The 22382-nt window shown below is 43.0% G+C and overlaps 1 protein-coding gene across 1 annotated transcript in view; it reads left to right on the top strand.

The window, feature by feature from the left end:
- LOC136849124 (PAX-interacting protein 1-like) overlaps positions 1-22382 on the top strand; it is a 408835-nt gene that overhangs the window by 111757 nt on the left and 274696 nt on the right. Inside the window, 2 exon segments of the mRNA XM_067122120.1 lie at positions 9272-9955; positions 9958-10114. Coding sequence (XP_066978221.1) covers positions 9272-9955; positions 9958-10114 — 841 coding nt within the window.

The following is a 22382-nucleotide window of genomic DNA, read 5'->3' as shown; positions in this document are numbered from 1 at the left end:
GCGTCCATTCGGCACCCAACAGACAATTTTAGTCGACGTATGATACGTCCAATAGGCGTTTAAGGGTTAACTTATTCTGAATTGTAATGTACCTTTTTAGTGTGTATGTATAGAAGTATGAGTAAATGTATTTATTGTATGTATGTGTTCCAGTATGAGAGCTTGTGCCTATGTGCAATTTTTAATTTCATTTAAATTTGTTCATCATCATACTGAATGACTGTTGGGTCCCAGTGCTTGGCCTCAGGCCTAGACCTGGTATTTTATTCTAATCCTTTGGGCCAACCCTATGAGAGGTGAAAGTCAGCTCAGTGGTCTGGTTAAACTACTTTGATAATAATAGTAATAATAATCCTATCAGTACTTCTTCAAGCACTCGGCCAGGTTCCCAACCAAGCGCTTCCAAATTGAGGGTTCAAAGCAATCGGAGATGCCAAGTAGGTCCCCTCCTCGGTCTTCTCTCAAGGAGGCTCCGGCCTCGAAGAAGACTGAGACTCATACATATCAGTCTTCTTCGGGGAACAGGAGATGACTTCTCTACTTGGCAGGTCTTCTTAGGGGAACAGAAGACAACTTCTCTACTTGCAGAACTCTGTAGTTTAGTTCAAGTTAGAGAAGCTCGACCCCACACTTAAGCAGAACTCTTAGTGACCTGTCACGCTGGTGTTTCAGTCTGAGTCCCACATCACCAGTTTCAGTGAAGAATTCAGCTCAACAGTAACAGCTGTCCTTATTCACCTGTCACCCTTGGAGAACCAGGTCCTCAGGAATGGTTTTCCATTGTTCCTTTCAGTGAAGATACAATGATTCTTGTCTCCAATAAGAGATTCTCTATTCCTTTCCATTCCTTCGGGAAAGAAATGAATTGAGAACTAGCCTACTGACTAGATGACAGGAGCTTCGTTGGAATGTCTCTGCACACTCCCCCCTCCCATCATGCCCCTGTTCACAGGTATATCGACTGAGGGAAGAGGCGCACACCTGGAAGACTTGCTTCCTTCAGGTGAACGGAATTAGCATGGCAAGCATCTCCTCACCAATTTTTGAAAGTCAGGACAGCTTTATCTTGGTAAGCTGCTCTGTGGTACGGATGAGCATCAGTACCCCCTTCACCGCAAGAGTAACTTCTGTCAACAAAAGCGGGGGAGTAGGCTTTCCCCCAACTCTACAGGCTGACGATGCAAGTATGGAAGTGGGCGGCTGCACACTCAGCAAGTGTTAGCCAGGTACATCCGGGGTTTTGGAATGTAACAGCAATCAAGCTCCTCACCAGTATCAGGTGACAGGGATTTGGCTTTCTTCTCCAGACACTTCGCAAGATTTCTCAATGTTTGGAGGCGCCCTGTGATAAGCATCAGAAGATGTCAGTTTACTGTGCTATCATTCCACTTCTCGGTCGCTAGTAGAACATCTCCCAACCCGTGGAACAATCTTCAAGCCTCAGGAGAGGCAAGGGATCTCTCAGTTGCTTCTCCCCATGCTGTGAGAGCAACATAGGCATGGGTCTCCATGGACACTCATGCCTCTGACATCGGTCTAGGGAAGTCATCTCCCTGGGCTGGTGAAGAACCTTCCACCAGTGCACGGGAGTCCTCGGATCTCTGTGTGTCGGTGGCTGCTGTTGTATGGGTTCCATGGAATCCCATGCCACAGGATTTTCAGGTACACAGTTCTTCCAGACACCAGTGTTGCCAGAGGTATATCAGGTTCTGATAAGACCCGTGTCACAAATCTCTGCCTCGGGAATCTTTTCCCCAGGCAGGTTAAGGTTCTGCCGAAGCATAGGGCCCCACGGACTTCAGTGACGCCTGCAAGGTCCCCGATCTTTTGGACCAGGGCCTAACTTATGAGAGAGTGAAGGTCCAACGCTCAAGTGGGACCTCACCCCTGGCATGTTCTTGCATGGGAATGGTGCCAGGGTCCCAGACAGATGATGCATCCCATAGGTAAGCTCACCTGTATAGGAGGTCTCCTGCTTTATCTTCTTGTCTGTGGAGACCTAGGTTTCCAGCCAGACACTCGAGGAGATTCGGTTCTGTCACACTTGAGTTTGACCCGGAACTCATAGCAAGACTTTTGAGTCATTCAATCCCATCTTGAACTGGTTAACCCTTTAATATAAGAAGCCCTATTTTCAAAAACGTCTCCCGTATGCGGTGGCCTCGAGAGGTAGCGACATCTCAAGCGGAAAAAAGTTTTTAAAAAAATCACAGCGCTTAGTTTTCAAGATTAAGAGTTCATTTTTGGCTCCTTTTTTCTCATTGCCTGAAGTTTAGTATGCAATCATCAGAAATGAAAAAATGTCATTATCATATATAAATATTGGAATACATGACAGCGAAAAAAAACGTATATAATTGTATACAAATCGCTGTAAGGAAAACGGTTAAAGCTAATGTAATGATCTTTTAAGTTAATTTTTTTAGGTGTATTGTACACTAAATTGCGATGATTTTGGTATATAACAGATTGTAAAACAATTAAAGCAACACAGAAAATATTATCACAAAATGATGCATGAATTAAATTCTTAGCGGACGTAAAAAAAAGTTTTTCAAAAATTCACCAAAAATCAAAATATTGTGCTAGAGACTTTCCAATTGTGCCAAAATGAAGGAAATTGATTGAATATTACTAGACTGTAAGTGTTTTTAGCTTACAATTGCATTTTTGAACCATTTTGATCGAGTTAAAGTTGACCGAAGGTTGATTTTTTTCTATTTTCGTTATTTCGATGTAAATATTTAAAAACTGTGAAGAGCTAAAGGAATGATATATTTTTTTGTTGTATTGTACATGAAATTGCGCATATTTTGATGTATAACACTTTATGTAACGAATAATATGAAAGCGGCGAAAAAATTTCGGCAAACTGACGCAAGAAATGACACTATTTTCAGCGGAGTCTTGAATTGGCGGATGAAATTATTTTTTCAAAAATTCACAAAAATCTAAATATTGTGCTAGAGACTTTCCGTTTGTTGCAAAATGAAGGTAAGTGATTGATTGTTATTAGAATGTAATAATTTTTGGCTTACGAATGCGTTTTCGATCATTTCCAGCTAGTCAAAGTTGACGAGCGTTAAAATTTTGTCAGTTATCGTGATTTCGCCAAAAATATTAAAAAACTGTGAAGAGCTAAAGGAATGATTTATTTTTGTTGTATTCTTTCATTTTGATGTACAGTATAACACTTTATGTAACGAATAATATGAAAGGGCGAAAAAATTACGGCAAGCTGGACGAAGAAATGCCACGATTTTCAGCTGATTTTGCGAGCGGAGAAATTATTTTTTCAAAATTCACCAAAAATCTAAATATTGTGCTAGAAACTTTCCATTTGTTGCAAAATGAAGGTAAGTGATTGATTGTTACTCGAATGTAATAATTATTTACGAATGCGTTTTTCGATCATTTCGTTAGTCAAAGTTGACCGAAGGTTGATTTTTTTCTATTTATCGTTATTTCGATGTAAATATTTAAAAACTATGAAGAGCTAAAGGAATGATATATATTTATTGTTGTATTCTACATGAAATTGCGCACATTTTGATGTATAAATTTTTAAAATCTTATCCCATTGCAAAAAATTATCACAAGCTATTGCGCAAGAAATGATTTTTAGTGGAGAAATTATTTTTTTCAAAATTCACCAAGAACCTAAATATTGTGCTAGAGACTTTCCGTTTGTTGCAAAATGAAGGTAAATGATTGATTGTTACTTGAATGTAATAATTTAAGAACGCGTTTTTGTTCATTTTCTAGTCAAAGTTGACGAACGTTAAAATTTTGTCAGTTATCGTTATTTCATGAAAATATTAAAAACCTGTGAAGAGCTAAAGGAATGATTTATTTTTGTTGTATTCCACATGAAATTATTTTGATGTATAACACTTTATGTAAACGAATAATATGAAATGGCGAAAAAATTACGGCAAGCAGACGCAAGAAATGCCAGGAATTTCAGCTGATTATGAGCGAAGGAAAATTTTTTCAAAAATTCACCAAAAATCTAAATATTGTGCTAGAGACTTTCCGTTTGTTGCAAAATGAAGGTAAATGATTGATTGTTACTCGAATGTAATAATTATGGAAAACTACGGATCGTTTTTCGATCATTTCAGTCGAGTCAAAGTTGACCGAAGGTTGATTTTTTTCTATTTATCGTTATTTCGATGTAAATATTTAAAAACTATGAAGAGCTAAAGGAATGATATATTTTTTGTTGTATTCTACATGAAATTGCGCACATTTTGATGTATAACACTTTATGTAACGAATAATATGAAAGCGAAAAATAAAGCTGGCGCAAGAAAACGATTTTACATTATTTACTGTATGGATAAGGAATTTTTTTTTTTCAAAAATTCACCAAAAATCTAAATATTGTGCTAGAGACTTTCCGCTTGTTGCAAAGTGAAGGTAAAGGATTGAATATCACCAGAATATGAGATTTTTGCTTACCCAAAAAGAGACCCAAGTAAAAAAAAAATTAAAATATATATATATATATATATATATATATATATATATATATATATATATATATATATATATATACAGATAAATTCATACATAGACACATATATATATATATATATATATATATATATATATATATATATATATATATATACAGACATTCATACATAGACACATATAAATTATATTGTTTTTACTTTGTTAATGAAAACATAACTAAAAGGAATGGTTGTGAAAAACTTTGTTTTTGCATAAAACGAAATTATACAAAACAGCAATGAATACAGATATATAAAAATTTGTAATAAATATAAAACTAAAAATAAATTCAATGCAGAATACTCACTCGTAAATATAAAACTAAAAATAAATTCAATGCAGAATACTCACTCGTAAATATAAAACTAAAAAAAAAATAAATGCAGAATACTCACTCGTAATCCTGACTCTTCGTGCTGTTTCTTGTTTTCTCCCTCTTTCATTGAAGAGTCTTGCATTTTTTTCCTCCCGACATGACGGGGCACAAGCGGAGGAGGGAGACACGCGCCCTTACTGCTTGTGGGCCGCCCTTTGGCGGCTCGCTGCGCCCTCCGGTGTCGCTCCGGCAGGCGCACTCCAATAAATAACCGCATTGTGGTACCTGCGGTTACACTCATCCAACCTGCAAAGTGCTACCTTCCAGGTGCGACACACATACCGGCTGTCTCTCCTCTTGCCATTCATATGGCACACCCGGCACCGTTTCTGTCTGCCCCCTTGGATGAGCTCCAGTGTGTGATCTCCTGGCTGCAGCCGTCACACAGGGTCGGCCTACCCGACGGGACACTGGAATTCGGTGGCATCATCATCAAGGTACGGCGGCAGCAGGCGGCGCCGGCAGGATGAGGAATTATGATGTCAGGGTATCTCACGACATCTGACCTTTCTTCTTCGGGGCAGAGCTGGAGCTCGGGGCAGCGGGGGGCGCGTTGGAAGGCCACTCCTCCCGGATCGAAGTTGATGAGGGCATTCCCAGCCACCTCAAGAAACTGGATGTGGGTCAACCTCCGAGCGTCAATTATACCCACAGTAAATGATGTAGGCATTCTGGAGGGCCAACTGAAGGAGGTATTTGAGGAGCTTCTGTGTCCACCTCCTGGTTCTCCTGGCGAAGGGATAATACTGGATGAGTTGATCAAAGAGATCAACTCCTCCCATGTGCCTGTTGTAGTGCCCGATGACAGTAGGGCGTTGGACCTGGAAACTCCTCATACGTAACTCTTCGGCCCTGCCGGCGTGTCTTCTTCCGCTGGGTGATCTCCTCTTGGATGGGCTCATGACTCGTCGTAATCATGGGCACAGTCGGACCCCCTTCCAACAAATGAAAGACATCTCCCCCTTCCGCCGCCACTCTGTCTCTCCTCTTGCAAGATGTTGCGGGTGGCTAGCAAACCTCTTGAGGACATTCGGGGCCCCACGCACCAACTGAAGGGTACCACTGGCAGGCACACCTGCTTCATACAGTTCCTGGGCCAGGGATACCGAGTTATAATAATTATCCATAAACAGGTGGTATCCCTGGTTACGGAAAGCGATTCACAAGACCGAAGACAGTGTCACAAGCGTGGAGAAGACCCCAGAATACACCAAGAAGTCCACAGCGTATCCAGTGTTGGCTTCCGTAATAAAAAATAACTTTACACCATACTTCTTTGGCTTCTTGGGTTGTACACTTTGATACTTGGCCCTTTGTATGGCATCATACCCTCATCCAAAGAAAGGTTCTTGAAGGAACCACGAGAGTCTGGCACTGTTCACGAATGAACTCCAACACTGGGCGGACTAAGATGAGGCGGTCGGGTTATTCGGGGTATAGCCCTTTGGTTGAAGGGCGTTGAAATACCTGTCCAACGCCAGGAAACTATCACGGGACATAATGCCGGCCACATTAGGCGTGCTTAAAAAAATTCCGCCTCCAATATTGCCTGGCGTCAGCAACAGGCATCATCCCAAAGAATATGTGGAGCCCCAAAAAAGTGCGCCATGTCCGTGAGGTTGCAGCCCGCCAGGATGCGACAAGCGTCGTCCGCAATTCCTCACGGCAGTACCGGCGTAATCTACCGTCTCCGCAACCAGGAATTCAAGCAATTCCAGCGTCAGGAAAAGCTGAATGAACCCCAGTACCGTGAGAGGCACAGGGATGGTCAGTCCAGGTACTGCCGTGAATGGGTGCATGTTAGGTGGGGTGGGGTCCTCCGACCACCCCTCATCACTTTCGGACGGGACGACCTTCACCTGAGCTGCCGCGAACGTTGCGACCTTCAAAGGTTTTGCGCTGTGCAGGTGGTGCGCGTCTTCGCACTCTCACACTCCCAGCTGGGCCGTCTCCTTCACTTTCCCCATCACTTTCTGTTTCGTCCCCACCAGCCACAATCGAGTCATCCTCTTCCTCCTCCAACTCACTTTCTCCCTCGTAGGCACTAAACCCACTAAACTCTAATTCACTTTCCTGCTGAGGATCCCAACGGACATTGGTGGCAAATATTCATCATCGCTGGCGTCAGGCATTGTCGTCGTCGCTAGATGACCAACTACCACGAAATCAGGACTTTCGACCTGCTCTCGATCGAGCTCCAACAAGTACTCATCAATGTCCTTCTGTTGGAGGCCTCCCAAATGTTTTTCGGATGCCCCTCAGGACACCCGATGCTTCCTAGGGGTCGTAAAGGAACGGGATGTGGTCCTTGGTCGCCATAGGTCAGGGCGTGGCGAACAATACGCTGCTGAGAAGCTGGGTCACTCTGGTTGTTGGGTCCTTCTCCAGCATCCAAGTCCAAAACTCGCCTCACACGCTCACTTCCGACAGGCAATGTGCGCCTTTCACGCTCCTGGCGGCTTTGCGACATCTCTGCAAACGTTCTGTTGCAGCATGATTAATCGCTAACACTACTGCAAAAGTTCAGCAAAACACGTCTGCGTCAAAATATCGCTCCATGGAAAGATGCTACTCTGATGCTCTCTGATGCGAGATGGGTAAATCGGCGCATGCCTGTCTGGGTGACGCTCAGAAACAAAACAACAGCTGGATCCGTGAACTCCCAGCATCCGCCCGGTAGTGGATTTGAAATCTTCCGCAAACTAGGCCTATAATTATTTTTTGTATTGAATATTTTAAAAAAGCATTTTCAGTGAACGTTTGCAGCGTCCACTCGGCATTCGACAGACAATTTTGGACGACGTTTAAAACGTCCAACAGGCGTTTAAGGGTTAACAGCACTCGTGCAGGATACTACTGTTTCAGTTACATTGCCTCGGTACTATCTCCAAGAGGACTCGACATCTCAAGCTTGAGTGTTGATGACTCATCTTTAGTACTTTTTCAACTAGGAAAATAGTGTTCATATACATTTTCTTTCTATCCTTGTGAGGCTATCGAGTGAGCATTCTCCTCCGCCAGCATGTGGATATGAGTTCGCTCCAAGTACCTCACGAGGATAGAGACATTGGTCCGTCCCTCGCACTCTGGAAGAACCTGTCAGTTTTTCAGGTATTAAGACAGAAAGTGGCATAGGCTGTCCACTCTCATATCTTTCTACCTTTAGGATGTTGCCCACAGGTCTTGGGACTCCTTTTCCCTGAGCCCTGTGGCAGCTGTACAACAAGTTGTGTAGCTTGCCGAAATCCCATTGCCGACAGTTTGCATCTCACCTAAGGTGTTCGGTAGCAAAGAGCAAATTTGTGGGGAGACAGGCTCCCTCCCTTCTCTCTTTTTTCTCTCCTCTCTTACAGAGAGAGTTGAGTAGCCTTCCATCACTTGCTGGTCGGGCGGGTCATGCAGGTGAGCCTACATAACTGAGCACCCTGTCTGTAATCTCACTTAGATTTATAGATGCAAGGCCTCCCTGCAAGGGGAGAGATGGGCTGACAATAAAACAAAAACCCATTGGTTATCCTAGTTTTATTGTCTCTGACACTCTGGGTTTGTCCAAGCTTTCGTTGCTACACACACACATAATTTCGAAAGGTCCAGAAGTTGACAATTGAACACACAGTCATTCACACTTCTGTGCAATTCATCAGAGGCTGGTCCTCTTCCTTTGCTCTTACATGACCAGGTAGGAGTCCCAGGTGAGGCAAACTCCAGTCAGTTCAGAAGCTTACTCAGAATCCTCCCTCCAAGAAGTAAGTCTTCCTAATGTAAAGGATCAGTGGTTTCTATATTGTGTAGGAACAAATCAAATTTTTAAAGTAATTTGTATTTTTCCTAGCTATACAAACCTGAGGTCCTTTACATTAAATGCCCACCTCAGCCACCCCTCATTCTGCTTCCTGGGCCAAAAGGCAAAGTGAGTGTTTACCAACTGGGTGGGTGGGACTCCCACCCGTAGTCGTTAGTTAACTACGTACTTCATCACCTTGTTTAAAGTTAAACGGTCATGTTCCAGCTCCCACTGAAAGTAATTCCTAATTTAAAGGACTTCAGGTTTCTATAGTTAGGAAAAATACAAATTACTTTAAAAATTTTTGGTATTTTGTTACACATAGGGGCAGGAGGTGGATAATAGCCTTTTGCATAAAGTTTTCAGTTTAAAGTGTGATGGTTATTGTTTACAAGCATATTGAGTATTTACAGTTATGCAGTATTGACAGGGTTAGGTGAGGAAGAGTACAGTTTCCCTTTATCATGCCTAGAATTTTTTATTTGCCTGTGTCTGGATCTGATGGGTCCTTGGCTCTGTTAATCCAAATAATGAAGAGATTATTGTACCTGTATTTCTTGTTGATTCTAATACTTTTTCTTACATTACAGGATAAGTATGCCACTGCACTAAGGTATGAAGAACAGATTAGTGTTGTCACACCAGATTGGGTAATAGACTGCATAGCAGAAAGTACTAAGCTTGATGAACTGGAATATCATCCACGACTTTTAAAGCAACCAAGACCACAAGGAATGCAGCAGCAACCAATAGTAGTGTCAAAAGAAAGAAAGAGAAAGCCAGTGTATCTTCAGCAAAAGACAGAAGAAACAAAGAAGAAGGAAGAAAAGAAAAAGGAACCAGAGAAATCATTGTTTGACAATTTGCACTTTAGTGATGATGAGGAGGATGATGAAGATGAGGATGATGGGTCAGATAAAGGGATGTCCCTGTTGGATCAACTCAAAACTTCACAGTCTTGGAAACAGCTAAGTACTAAATCTACAACCCCATGCATACCAGCTCCAGCCATCAGTAGTGCCTCCCAGGTGATAGAAAAGTCCTCACCACCCCCCTCCATTCAACTTGCAGCAACATCTGCTCAACCTCCCCAATCATCAAATCAGATTGCCCTCCAAAATACAGCTGCATCCAAAAGTTTTCTTGAAGATGCTTTTCAAGAATCGGATCAGGAACAGCCATCAGAATCTGTTATGCAGACTGTAAACCAAGGGACACCACCACCTGTAACAACCCTTCCCCAGTATCAACTCCCATGGCCACATTGTCTACAGTTGAACCTGATTTGGCAACACAGATTTTGCCTTCTTTAGATGGGCAACCCATATTACAAGATTCCCCAACATCTTCAAATGATAACCAACCTCCAGCAGTCAGTTCACCCCCGGTTCCTGTTATTCCTGCAGCTGCCAGTGCTGGAGTGCCTCTACAGCGTAAGTTGAAAGCATTTGATTATCACATAATTTAAAATAATTTGTTAGTTGATTTACTGTACAGGCAGTTCCTGGTTAACAGTGGGGGTTCCGTTCGCAGCTGAGCACCGCTAAACGAAAATCAGTGATAATAGCACCCAAAACCCTGCTTAGTGGCGCTGTTAACTGGAGATCAGCACCGAATCCCCACTTAACATCACTGTTAACTGGAGATCAGCGCTGAAATCCCCACTTAATGGTGCCACTAACCTGAGATCGGTGCTGAAAACCCAGTTAGCTACGTCTCTAGCCAAGCACCAAAACGCCGTTAACCGATGCTGCTAATAAGCGGGGACTGCCTAATTTGTTTTTGTTTCAGATTTTGACTGTATGGGGTTAGATGTGAAATTTTACGTATCCAGTATATTCTATCTTATTTACCTTTTACCTGACTTCCTATCTTATTTATTAGGCAGTCTCTGGTTAACGGTGGGGGTTCCGTTCCTGGCTGAGTGATGATAACCGAAAATTGTTGTTAACCAGAACATCGCATAATTATGGTAAGAAATGGCATTTACAATGCCTTAACGGCTCTGTCAACTGGTTATCGGAACCGATAAACCACTTACAGATGCCGATAAACTGCTTACTGACGCCAATAAACTGCTTACAGCGCCGAAAATCTGGTTAACGACATCGTTAGCCAAGTGCCGAAACACGATGCCACCTGTAAGCGGAGACTGCCTGTACTCTTTCTCCAAAAGTTTGTAGACCCTTTCATGGTTCGTGTTTAGGTGGTCCTATATTTGCTACCTCTGTTCTTCACCCCATCTCATCATGTGTTGAACCCATCTCAATCTAAGAAATCAGTTTGATTTCATATATAGTACACAACATCTTACTGATGCTTCAACATTTACATGATGTTCATAATGTACTCCAATGATTTATGTTGTAGTCACACTTCAAAATCTCTTCCATTGTAAGGGTCCATGTCTCTGCACAGATCATACACAGTTGTCTTTATTTATGCTTTTGGCTGTATATCCCAGTATGCATACTTGATGCAACCTTACTGTGGTTCTGGCTATCACCTATTGGGTATGCAAAACATGCCACATAGAAATTTCTCCACGTACAAAATTCTCCTAGAGGATGCAAGGGGTTGAGATAGTGGTGTTTCTTGGTACAACTGAGATTTTCTGCCTGTTACACCATTAAAACCTTTTTACTCTTAATATCCCTTTCAGCATTGAATAACCTCATAGAGGTCCCATGGCTTGGCCTTTGGCCTAAATTATATATTCTATTCTATTCCATAGGTCAACTGATTTCCTGAGAAAAACTGACTTTCATGATGGGATGTTCCCACAACAGAAGAATTACATCAATTAACATGAAAAATTCAGTAACCACTGACAATGACCACTGCACATTTTTATCAGCCCAAGAGGAAACGTTACCTTCATAATTTTGCCCTTTATGAAACCCTGACTGTATATTCATCCTTCAATGAGGCCATTACAAACACTCCTTCCCAGTGAACACATACTGACACAAGTTCCTCACAACTTCCCTTAGTTTTACTTCCTCTCCTGAATCATATGAGGCCTTGCCCTTCACCATCAATACCTATATCTCTTATGCCATTTCCCAACCCGCTGTCCTCTCCCCTGGTGATGTGATTCCTATTTCCCCTTACCTGTCAGTCCCCACCATCTCATCTCCCGTCTGTTTATCCCCTTCTGACTGCTACCAGACCAGCCTTTCTTGTAGTTGTCAGACTGGTTATTATAGTGATTACATAGGTAGGTATGTAAAAAAGGGAGATTGCTGGTATGAAGCATTGGAGCAAAAGCTAAGGAAATGCCCTAGGTATCATCCATCTCTATGCCCGAAATATATATTTGGTATCATGGCTCCATGTTGATGTAGAAAGGATAAAAATTAAAATTCAGCTAAGTACCTGTGGTGCAATATTAACAAATAGTACAAGTATTTCTTTGTATAAAATGCAAAAGTTCCTCCTCCTCCTCCTCCTCACACAAGATCCAACAAATAGATGCATTAAGTCTGAACTAAATAGAGTACATGATCAAGAGGGGAAAAGCAGCACAAAAAAGCCAAATGTGTTAAAAGTCAGATGGATACTTGATCTGGGAGTGGGGAGAGTACTAATAGCAGTATAGAACCGAATCCCTGCGGTGCCCTATTTATTATACATGAATACAAAGAAGATACGCAGAACATTATAGGAGAACTTGAAGGAAGCAGCCCAAAGAACATAATTCTAAACCTCATGATGCAGAAGGAATTCAGATTAAATGGTAAAATTAGTCTTCTCAATAAGAAACAAATCATTGACAAACTACTGGAATATAAATTACTGTCATACCAAAAAGCTAACCAACAATGAAATTTTGTTTTAGCACCATACAAGATAAGTAGAAATAATTCCTTCACCTCCAATAGAAAGTAAAGCTGAACAGCATCACAATGAGAATCTACTGAAACCTTAATATGGAAGCAAACTGTAATATAAAAGTGAATTATCTGAACTATGGCTGTAATACCTCACTGTCATCATTACCACCAACACTCGTTGATGCAAAGGGCCTATGGAAAAATCAGGAACACATTTCTTTTGATAAAAATTTGCTAATTCTCAATGGAAACTTCCATAAGTAAAAATAGAGTAAAAGTAAAATAAATTTTTATTCATCTATCACAAATTGGAGAAAGTTAGAAAAAAGTATGCTACTAAATTTAAGCTGCAGCCCTAAAGACTTTAATAATGAGCAGGCTGCAAAACAATTTGGAATAAGCAAAAGCAACATCATAATGGTGAAATCACATCTGTGCTTCATTTAAAATTTATTGCAATTATAAATAAAGGTAGCACAGTAGCTCACTGAGATAACAGATTAAAGCATCTGAGCCTACACCGCTATAAAAGAAACTCCGATGTATCGTTGTATATATACATGAATGCGTGTTTTTGCCATAAATACGGGAATATTTATACCCTGTACCCCATAAATTACTGTAAAACTCTTATAACTGCTTATTTTCACAGTTCACTGCTAATTTAACAGTTCAAACAAAAATATACCTTAAATTATCCTACTAAAACAATTTAATATCAGTTTAAACAAAAATACACCTCAAACCATCATCCCAGAACACCCAAAGTCATCTTACATTACCCTCCTAAAACTCGTACACTTAAGTATATACACCCATAAAGTACTTACAACATTGATTTACTAATTTCAAAATATTATTAGTAGTGTAAACACAGCAAAATACCTATGAAATATTTAATACAAATTAGATGTGTTACTCCGTTTTAGGTGTTGTGACACAGGATTCAGCCGACCGAGATATGCCATCAGTGACGCTTAAAAGTTTAATGATAAGGTTTTTATCTTACTTTACAGGTACTGTTTGTTTATATAAATATACTTTATAGCAAAAAGGAAAACGGAACGGCTTTAATACTGTGAGAAAAAATTACTAACTTGATTAGTTCTCACATTTCTGTAAGACATTTATTTAATTTGTATTAGTACCTGTAAAGTAAGATAAAAACCTTATCATTAAACTTTTAAGCGTCACTGATGGCATATCTCGGTCGGCCGAATCCTGTGTCACAACACCTACAACGGAGTAACACATCCTACCTCTTTCAAGGATTGTGTGCTGCTGAATTCGGTCTGAAATGCTCCTCCCTCTTATACAATTGTAGGAACATCAGTTGGTAACACCATGAGCTAAGTTAGCGGTAAATGGCAACTTTTTTTTGTTAGGGAAAGACAGTCTGACAAGAGGACAACGACCTCCACCTCCCGCTACACTTCTGGCGTTCATTGATAAAAAACAGATTTCTTTTTGTGTGATCCCATTTATCCCCTCATAATGAGCGATCTAAAGCGAAAGAAAAATCCTTTGCCTGAAGAGATTATCACTACTCATTGCAGATAGAGAATGACAATGACTGCGTTAAAAGGAAATAACGGTGCCTTTTCCATAATCAGCACAAAATTTACTCTCTCTCTCTCTCTCTCTCTCTCTCTCTCTCTCTCTCTCTCTCTCTCTCTCTCTCTCTCTCTCTCTCTCTCTCTTTGTGCTGCGGATTCCACGAACTTTTTGTTCAGGATAAGGGAAACTTTTTTCATTCCAAAGGGATAATTGTAGCAGTAACAGATTTTCCATCCAGTTTGTAGATGAATACAGTTCCCGGTTTACGGTTTTCATTCACCCGGCGGTATCAAATATATTCATCAGAAATTATTTGTAGCATGTAACAGATTTTCCATCCAGTTTGACGGAAGAAATATGGCCCCAAAACGGCAGAATAATCATATTTGAAGGTTTTTGATTTATATAATAATGCAGTTTACATCGTTTTCAACCAGAGCATTAAAAATTAGCGATTTAATTTTCTACGACAATTTTCGGGTTACGATTTTACCGGGACCGCTGTATATAGAATTTTATATAAGTAAATTACCAAATAATTACAAAGCTATTAATTTCTACTTTACGCAGCAGCTAAAAATTCAAAATTCGCAGTAGCGCTCTTTTATTTAGGGTGTAGGTAGACTGACCCGCCCACTTTTGGGGAAGGGTAGGTACAGCACAGCTAAAGAGCTCAATTCGTTTCTGCCGGTCAATGACTAAACATTTGGTTATTGAGCAGCTCTGGTTTTTTAGGTTTTCACCGGATGGTTGCAGATTTTCTTCATTTGGTGAAGTACTATTCGCATTTTGGTAGCATGCTGCTATTAATTAGCTTAGCTAATTCAGGATCTCTAATTGTGACTTTCCCGACTTTGACGATTTTTGCTTGGACTAATCGTGTCAGATTCTAGCCTGTCTAGCGTCAGATACTGTAGTAAAGGCTGTAAGACTAGGTTAACTTCAGCTGCTTATGACAATCACACCGTATGTAGATCGTGTAGGGAGCAGGTTTGCCTGCTGGAACTTTCCTGTGACGAAGGTAAGGGCTGGGATAAGGGAAAGTGGAGGACTGCATGCACATTTAGAGAAATTGCAACATGACCATTTTTTCCCCTATCTCAAGTCCTCCGACTTTTCCTGTAACTCCGATCCCTGGCTCCCATTCTTCTGAGCCTAATGCCATTGCCAGCCTAGAAGCATGAGTTGATCAGAAATTTGATTTGTTGGTGAACACCGTTTCCCAGATTGTGAACTCGATGCATGTCCTTATGGACAAATTTAACAGTGTCGGTGTAGTGTTAGTGGAGGGGGTGGCTACTTGTCCCACCGATGCTCCTAGACCAAGGTCTGTGCTAAACTCCCCTTGCTCACCTGGGAGGAAGCAAACTGGCAGTCCAAGGGAGGTTGGTGGGGTTTCCCCATGGAAAGGCATCTGCTTGGACGTGCATACGTTATCTTCTAGTCACTAGTGACTTGGACTCCAGTGGGTCCAAAAAGCACAGTCAGTGCTTCCCTCAAGTGTCGAGACCATTGAAAAGGTCTGACGCCTCGGTGGAAGATACTCTCCCCCTGCTCATAAGCAAGCAATGGATAGGGTATGCAACCCTCTTCTCTCTTGTAGTTTTTAGGAGTCCCGTCAAGCTCCTGGCTCCTATTCAGTGTCCACTGAACACTGTAAATTGTCCAAGAAAGTGTTCGTTAGTCCTGTGTATGGACATAAAGCGTCCGAGAGCCCAGAGTCCAAGAAATTAGTGTCCGAGCGGCCAGGAGGTGATCATTCTGTGTCCGAGTTCCCATCGTTTGAGCTATCAGTGTCTGAGCGCCATTCATATGATCGTCCAGTGTCTGAGCACCTTCGTATGAGCGCCTGTTGTCCACGCTTCCAGTTCGTGGGCGCCCAGTGTCTGAGCGCCCCGAGGGTGATCATGTGTTGTATGAAGGTTCAGTATATGGACGTCAGGTGTCCGAGTGTCCATCGTATGAGCGCCCAGTAGCCAAGCGCCCATCTTATGGGCACCTAGTGTCCAAGCTTCAGGTATCTGACCCTTTAGTGTCTGTGAAGTGTGTAAGTGTTAGTAAATATGCTGTGTCTTATCAGTCCATGAGCAGGCGCCCAGTGTTTGAATGTCCAGTATCAGTCACCTCCAATGTTGATGTTTGTCCACCGTAGGGCACCACAGGTGGGACTCTCTGTACCTGGTGTATCAAGTGCCAGTTCTCCTGTAGTTGAGGATCTGTCTTTGGCGCCTTTTCAGCGCTGTCTCAATAGAATTCTGAACCTGTTACAGAAACCAGCTCCAATGGCTCAAGTTCCCATGGACCTTCCAATGTCTCAGATTTCCTCTGAGGAGGAACCTGTGGGTGAGGATACGCGTACATCAGACTATTTGTCTCGTTTGCATTTCTTCCTGGTGTGTTATCTGGATTTCTTCTCTCCAGCCGCTCCATACTCTTTGGGCGTGGCGTTTATGGTGCAGCAACCGGCAGGGTCTGCCAAGTTACCCCATATGGTTCTTTCTCCCTCATCCAGGAAATCTCTTGCACATATCGACAAATAGTCATTGGAAAAGAGGGACGTTGGAAAAGCAGTCTTTTGTTCACCACCTCCTCGTCTGATATGACAGAAGTATCTGTCGTATGCCACTGGGGAAGCTCCTTCCTTGGGAGTTTCTGCCTCCTCTCAAGGGGACTTCTCCAGTCTCATCGATGCAACACGTTGATCAGCCTTCTCTTCAGCTAGGATTTTTTTACCACTTCAGAGTTGGATTATCTGCTGAAGGATATTTTTAAGATCTTCGAGGTCCTGAGTTTCCTCGACTGGACCGTAGGAGCATCGGCAAAAAAGATTGAGGACTGCTCAATGCCTCAGGAGAACTTTGCCGCAGATTGGTTGGGTGTTCTGGCCTGTATGAATAGAGCAGTAAGAGACGGCATCCATGAGCTGGCCACCATTTTTACGACTGGAGTGCTTAAAAAGCGAGATTTGTGGTGCTCGTTCACTTCTAAGGGGGTTACCCCCTCTCAGCGTTCTTCCCTGCTGTGTGCTCCTTTAGATCGCACCAGTTTGTTTCCGCAAGAAACTTTGGAATGAGTGATAGGCGAACTGCAGAAGTCAACCCAAGACCTGCTTGCTCAGTCTGCCAAGAGGACTAGGATCCTGCACGACCTTCTTTTTCGGTTTCAACTGTAAGGACTTCTCGTTGGCTCAGCGGCCCTTTCGAGGAAGTAGAGGCCGCTTCCAGTCCCTTCTGAGAGCCAATCTCCATCCAGTTTGACCCAGCAAAAAGCCTTCCAACAACCCGTCCCTCGCAAGTGAGTTACCTGTCCTCCGTGACCCAGTGGGAGCAAGGCTTCTTCATTTTTGGAGCAGGTGGGAGACAAGGAGAGTAGATCTGTGGGTGCTACAAGTTTTAAAGGAGGGCTACGCAATCCCTTTCAGGGAGAAACCTTCCTTGGTAACCTCCCCCATCGTGTTAACGGCCTACTCTGTAGGCTCAGAGAGGTTTTCAGCCCTGTCTTGGGAAGTTTTGGCTCTGCTCGAGAAGCAGGCGGTGGAGGAAGTCGAGGATACAAGCACAGAGGGATTTTACAATTGCCTCTACATAGTTCCCAAGTCATCAGGGGGATGGATACCTGTCCTGGACATCAGTGCTTTGAACAACTTGATTCAAACTACGAAGTTCAAAATGGAAACGAATCAGTCGGTCCTGTCAACCGTCCACCAGGGAGACTTGATGGTCATGATAGATATGCAGGACTCATACTTTCATGTTCCAGTTCACCCAGACCACAGAGAGTATCTGAGATTCGTGTTCCAGGATAGGGTCTTCCAGTTTCGAGCTCTGTGCTTCTGTCTCTCCATGCCCCCTCAAGTTTTTACCCGTGTTCTTGCCCCATTGGCAAAGTGGTTGCACCTCATGGTATAAATGTGTTTGTACCTGGACGACTGGCTCCTACGCTTCCCCTCAAAATCCCAGTGCACGGAGGACCTTCAGAAGACTTCAGCTTGCACAAGATTTAGGATTACTGATAAACTTCAAGAAGTTGCAGTTAGTCCCCACTCTGTCGATTTTACAATATATTTAGGGATAATGATAGATTCTCTGAATTTTCAGGCTTTCGTGTCCCAACAAAGGACTCTCAGTTGCATCAACTGGAAAATCATTTCTCGCCCATCCTGCTCAGCCGATGCTTGGATGACCGTTCTAGGAACACTGCCCTCAGTAGAGAAGTTTGTTCCTCTGGGCAGATTACGCACCAACTGCTACAGTTTTACCTGAGAGCCAACTGGCGGAGGAAAGTCTTTCCAGGTTTGTTCGTCTTCGAAATCACCCCCAAAATCAAGGAGGACCTTCGGTGGTGGCTGGTGGAGAACAGATTTGCGATAGGGATGTTGCTGTCTCCTGTGAACCCCAACCTAATGTTCTACTCCGATGCATCAGATCTGCGTTGAGGAGCTCGTCTCAACGGTTTAGAGGTGTCGGGGTTATGGTCTCTAACCGAAAGAAGCCTTCACATAAATGTAAAAGAGTTGAAGGCAGTACACCTGGCTCTTCAGTATTTTGCAACAGAGACCTTTAACAGGACCATTGCAGTCCATTCGGACAGCATGACTGCACCGGCCTACATCAAAAGCCAGGGAGGAACCCACTCCTTTTCGCTGTGCAAAGCAGCCAAGGACTTTCTTCTATGGGCACAAAGCAACAAGACCACCGTTGTGACCCTCTTCATCCAGGGCAAGATGACTGCCCTTGCGGAGAAATTGAATCGCTGCAAATGAGTTCTACCGATGGAGCAGACACTCAGTCCACAGGTGTGCTCTGACCTGTGGAGGCTGTGGGGAAAACCGTCGGTAGACCTGTTTGCAGTGTCAAGAAACCATCGTCTCCCTCTGTACTGTTCCCCGGCGCCAGATCCGCAAGCTTGGCGATGGATGCCATGCTGCAGGATTGGTTGGATCTCGACGTCTACGCCTTTCCCCCCATCAGCATGCTAAGGGAAGTATTGAAGAAGTTCAGTGCTTACAGGAACACTTTAGTGACCATAGTGGCTCCCTTTTGGTCACATAAGGAATGGTTCCCAGATCTTCCAAGTCTATCGGTAGATTATCCAAGGCTTCTACTGCAGAAGAGAAGTCTTCTCAGACAGCCTCACTTTCAATGTTTTCACCTAGACTTATCCACTCTCGCTCTGACAGGCTTCAGACTGTCAGGGAGCTTGTCAGAGTAAAAGGTTTTTCAAGGAAGGCTGCAGAAGCCATTGCAAAGTGTAGGTGACAATCTTCTGCTGCAGTCTACCAAGCTAAGTGGACGGTCTGTCGTGGCGGTTAGCAAGAAAACCGTTCTGAACTAGCTTGGAACTTGGATATAGTTCTCAAATGGCTCTTGACCCTACCTTTTGAACCTCTGGAATCCTCTTCTCTCAGAGACCTGACAAGGAAGACCCTTTTATAATGGCCTTAGCTATGGCTAAAAGGGCTAGTGAGCTGCATGCCCTTGATAAGAGGGTAGGCTTTACTCAAGGTGATGCTGTTTGCTCGTTGACCTTAGGATTCATGGCAAAGAACGAAGACCCTGCTAAACCCTGGCCACGTTTGTTTTCAGTCAAGAGCTATAGAGGGATGAATAAATTTGTTTTTATTTAGCATTTCCCAACGTTTTGTGAGAGAGAGAGAGAGAGAGATCGTTAGTGAGTGCTTCGGTTGTTGGAAGAGGGATGAGGTCGTTAGTTTGTTTACGGCGCTGTCTGTCTGTGGAATATATGTGAGGATTTTTCGGTTTTGAAGGCAGTTTTTGAGTCAGAGCTAGTGCCGGTCAGTCTTTTTTTTTTTTTTTTTTTTGGTCTAAAACAGTTTGTTTGTGTGCTGATGCAGAGTTGTTGTTTTTCCTTGTTAGTGTGCTGTTCTTGTTGCTGTATGTTCGTGAGTCATGTGTTTTTCTGTTTTGGTTTGGTTTGTGTATATAATTCTATCTTCTTTTTTATGTTCCCTTGTTTTGTTTGTGTGGTTTTGGGTGCTGTGTGGGCGACCGTGGATGCCTTACTCCATCTTCAGGGTGAGTGTTGTGTACTGTTTTTTGTGGTTTAAAATCCCGCCACATAATATTTGGCGCCCAACGTGGGGCAGCTGGTATTGCAGCTGCAATTGAGATTGGTGGCTGGTAGTGTGACTGAAGAGGAGGATGGAAGAGGAACTGGTGAGGTTGAGGGGTGAGAATGAGAGATTGAGGAGTCAGTTGGAGGAGATGGGGGGAATGCTAAGAAGTGCGAAAGAAGAAATGAAAGGGGAGATGAAAGAGTCAGAAGAGAGAATGGAAGAGAGGGTGGATAAAAAGTTGGAGGGAATGATGAAAAGTGTGGAAGAAATGATGAAAGGTAGGTTCAAGGGTGGTTTTGGAGAAGGGGCTGTTGGAGGCAGGTCCTCTGGAACGTGTGAAGGGGCAAGAGAGAAAGAAAAGGAGGAAGAAGTGAATGGGGCGTGAGTGATGAAAGTGATGTGAAAATAGGAAGTAAGGAACGAGAGAATGAAAGGCAGGGTAAGGAAAAGGGGAATGAAAAGCAAGGGAAGGAACGGAGGGAAAGTAAGGATAAGTCAGGGGAAGAAAAAGGGAAGAAGGGAAAGGGAAAGGAAACTGGTAAGAAGGGTAAGGAAGCGGGAAAGGCAGGAAAAAAGGGAGAGGGTGAAGGCAGTAGTGATAGTAAGGTGGATGGAGGTGAGTGGATAAAAGTGGATAAAAAGAGGGAAAGAAGAGTGTAATGAGTAAGATGAATGTAAGTGCGGAAGTGGACTCTTTGTATTCGGAAGAGGGTATGAAAGGACAGAGTGAAAGTAGCGAAAGTGAGAGTGAAAGTGAGAAAGAAGTGAGAAAGGCTATGTATGTGAGGGAGGTACCCGGGTGTGAAAGGTATAATGAGTATGGAAGTAGGGATGTGCATGATTTCTTTAGGGAGTATGAAAGGTTTTGTCAGGATAAGTATGGGGAAAGTAAGAGAGTGTGGGCACAAGAATTAGGAGAATATTTGACTGGGTTTTTGCTTGATATGTATAGGGTTATTATGAGTGTGGGGATGTTGAGTATGACAAGGTGAAAGCTAGACTAGTTGAGCAAGCGAGGCGTATGAAAGCGAGTGTTAAGTATAAGAGGAAGAATGAATTTGATGAGGCAAGAATGAAAGCTGGGGAAACCTTGTCATTGTATGCTTGTAGGCTGGAGACGTTGGCAAGGAAGAAGTTTGGGGATGATGGGATAGATGAATGTAAGGAGTTAGTATGGAAGTTGTTAGGGACAGTGCCAGATGGAGTTAGAGAATTTGTGAACTTGAAGCGGAAGGAGAAGAAAAGGTGGACGAATGAAAGGTTGACTTGGGGAGAAATTTTGGAAATTGTAGAAGATTATGAGCTTGACAGGGTTATAAAGAGAGCAGAAGTGTAAGTGTAAGGGCTGGGGTAGATGAGAGAGTACCAGAGTTTGGAAGCTTTAGGGATGCAGTGTTGAGGGCCCAATGAGAATGGCCGATAGTGTAATAGATAGGAGTGTAAGAGCAAGTAATGTGGAGGTGCCAGTGAGGATGAATGGTGGGTTTATAAGGGAACAACGGGTTGGACGGGTTAGGGATAGTAGTGTACAAAGGGGAAGGTCGATGAGTGGAAGTCGGCGAAGTGTTTTAGATATGGAAAGGAAGGACATACAAAGAATGAGTGTAGGTGGGCTTTGGGAGCGTGTTTGGTGTGGGCAACCGGGACATTTGGTAAGGGAGTGTACGAAAGATAGGGGATAAATGCTACAGGTGCGGACAGGTGGGTCATATTGCTAATGGTTGTAGGGGTACCGAGTGAATGTAATATGTGGCAACTGTGGTAAGAATGGGCATTATGCGAGAATGTGTTCAGAACCGAGAGTGAAGTGTGACGAATGTGGAATGGAAGGTCATGTTTCAAGTGTATGTAGGCGAAAGAGGGTGACTGTGACATGGTCGGGAAACTGAGTGTGAAGGGGTTCAAATGGGTGGATCCTCCAGGATGCAAGCGGTGCGTGTGATGCATGTACGTGAGGGGTTGTTGCATGAGGGAGGTTTTGCTGGAAAGACTGACGAGTGCATGAGTGTGCAAGTGTGTTGTAAGGGAGTAGGATTGATTGCCTTAGTAGATACCGGGTGTAGTATGAATGTCATATTTAAGAATGGATGTGAGAAATTGAGGAATATGTGTGAGATTAGGAACTGTCAGGGGAAATAAGAGGATTGGAAATTTAGGGGTAGCAGTGGTTGGAAGAGTGTGTGAACGGTTAGAAATTGGGGTGTAGTGATGGATGAAAGTGATTTTTGTGTG

Source organism: Macrobrachium rosenbergii, chromosome 2 (assembly GCF_040412425.1).
Source record: "Macrobrachium rosenbergii isolate ZJJX-2024 chromosome 2, ASM4041242v1, whole genome shotgun sequence".
Taxonomy (NCBI): domain Eukaryota; kingdom Metazoa; phylum Arthropoda; class Malacostraca; order Decapoda; family Palaemonidae; genus Macrobrachium; species Macrobrachium rosenbergii.
The sequence above is the reverse complement of the archived record's forward strand: the minus strand, read 5'-3'. Positions and strand labels throughout refer to the sequence as shown.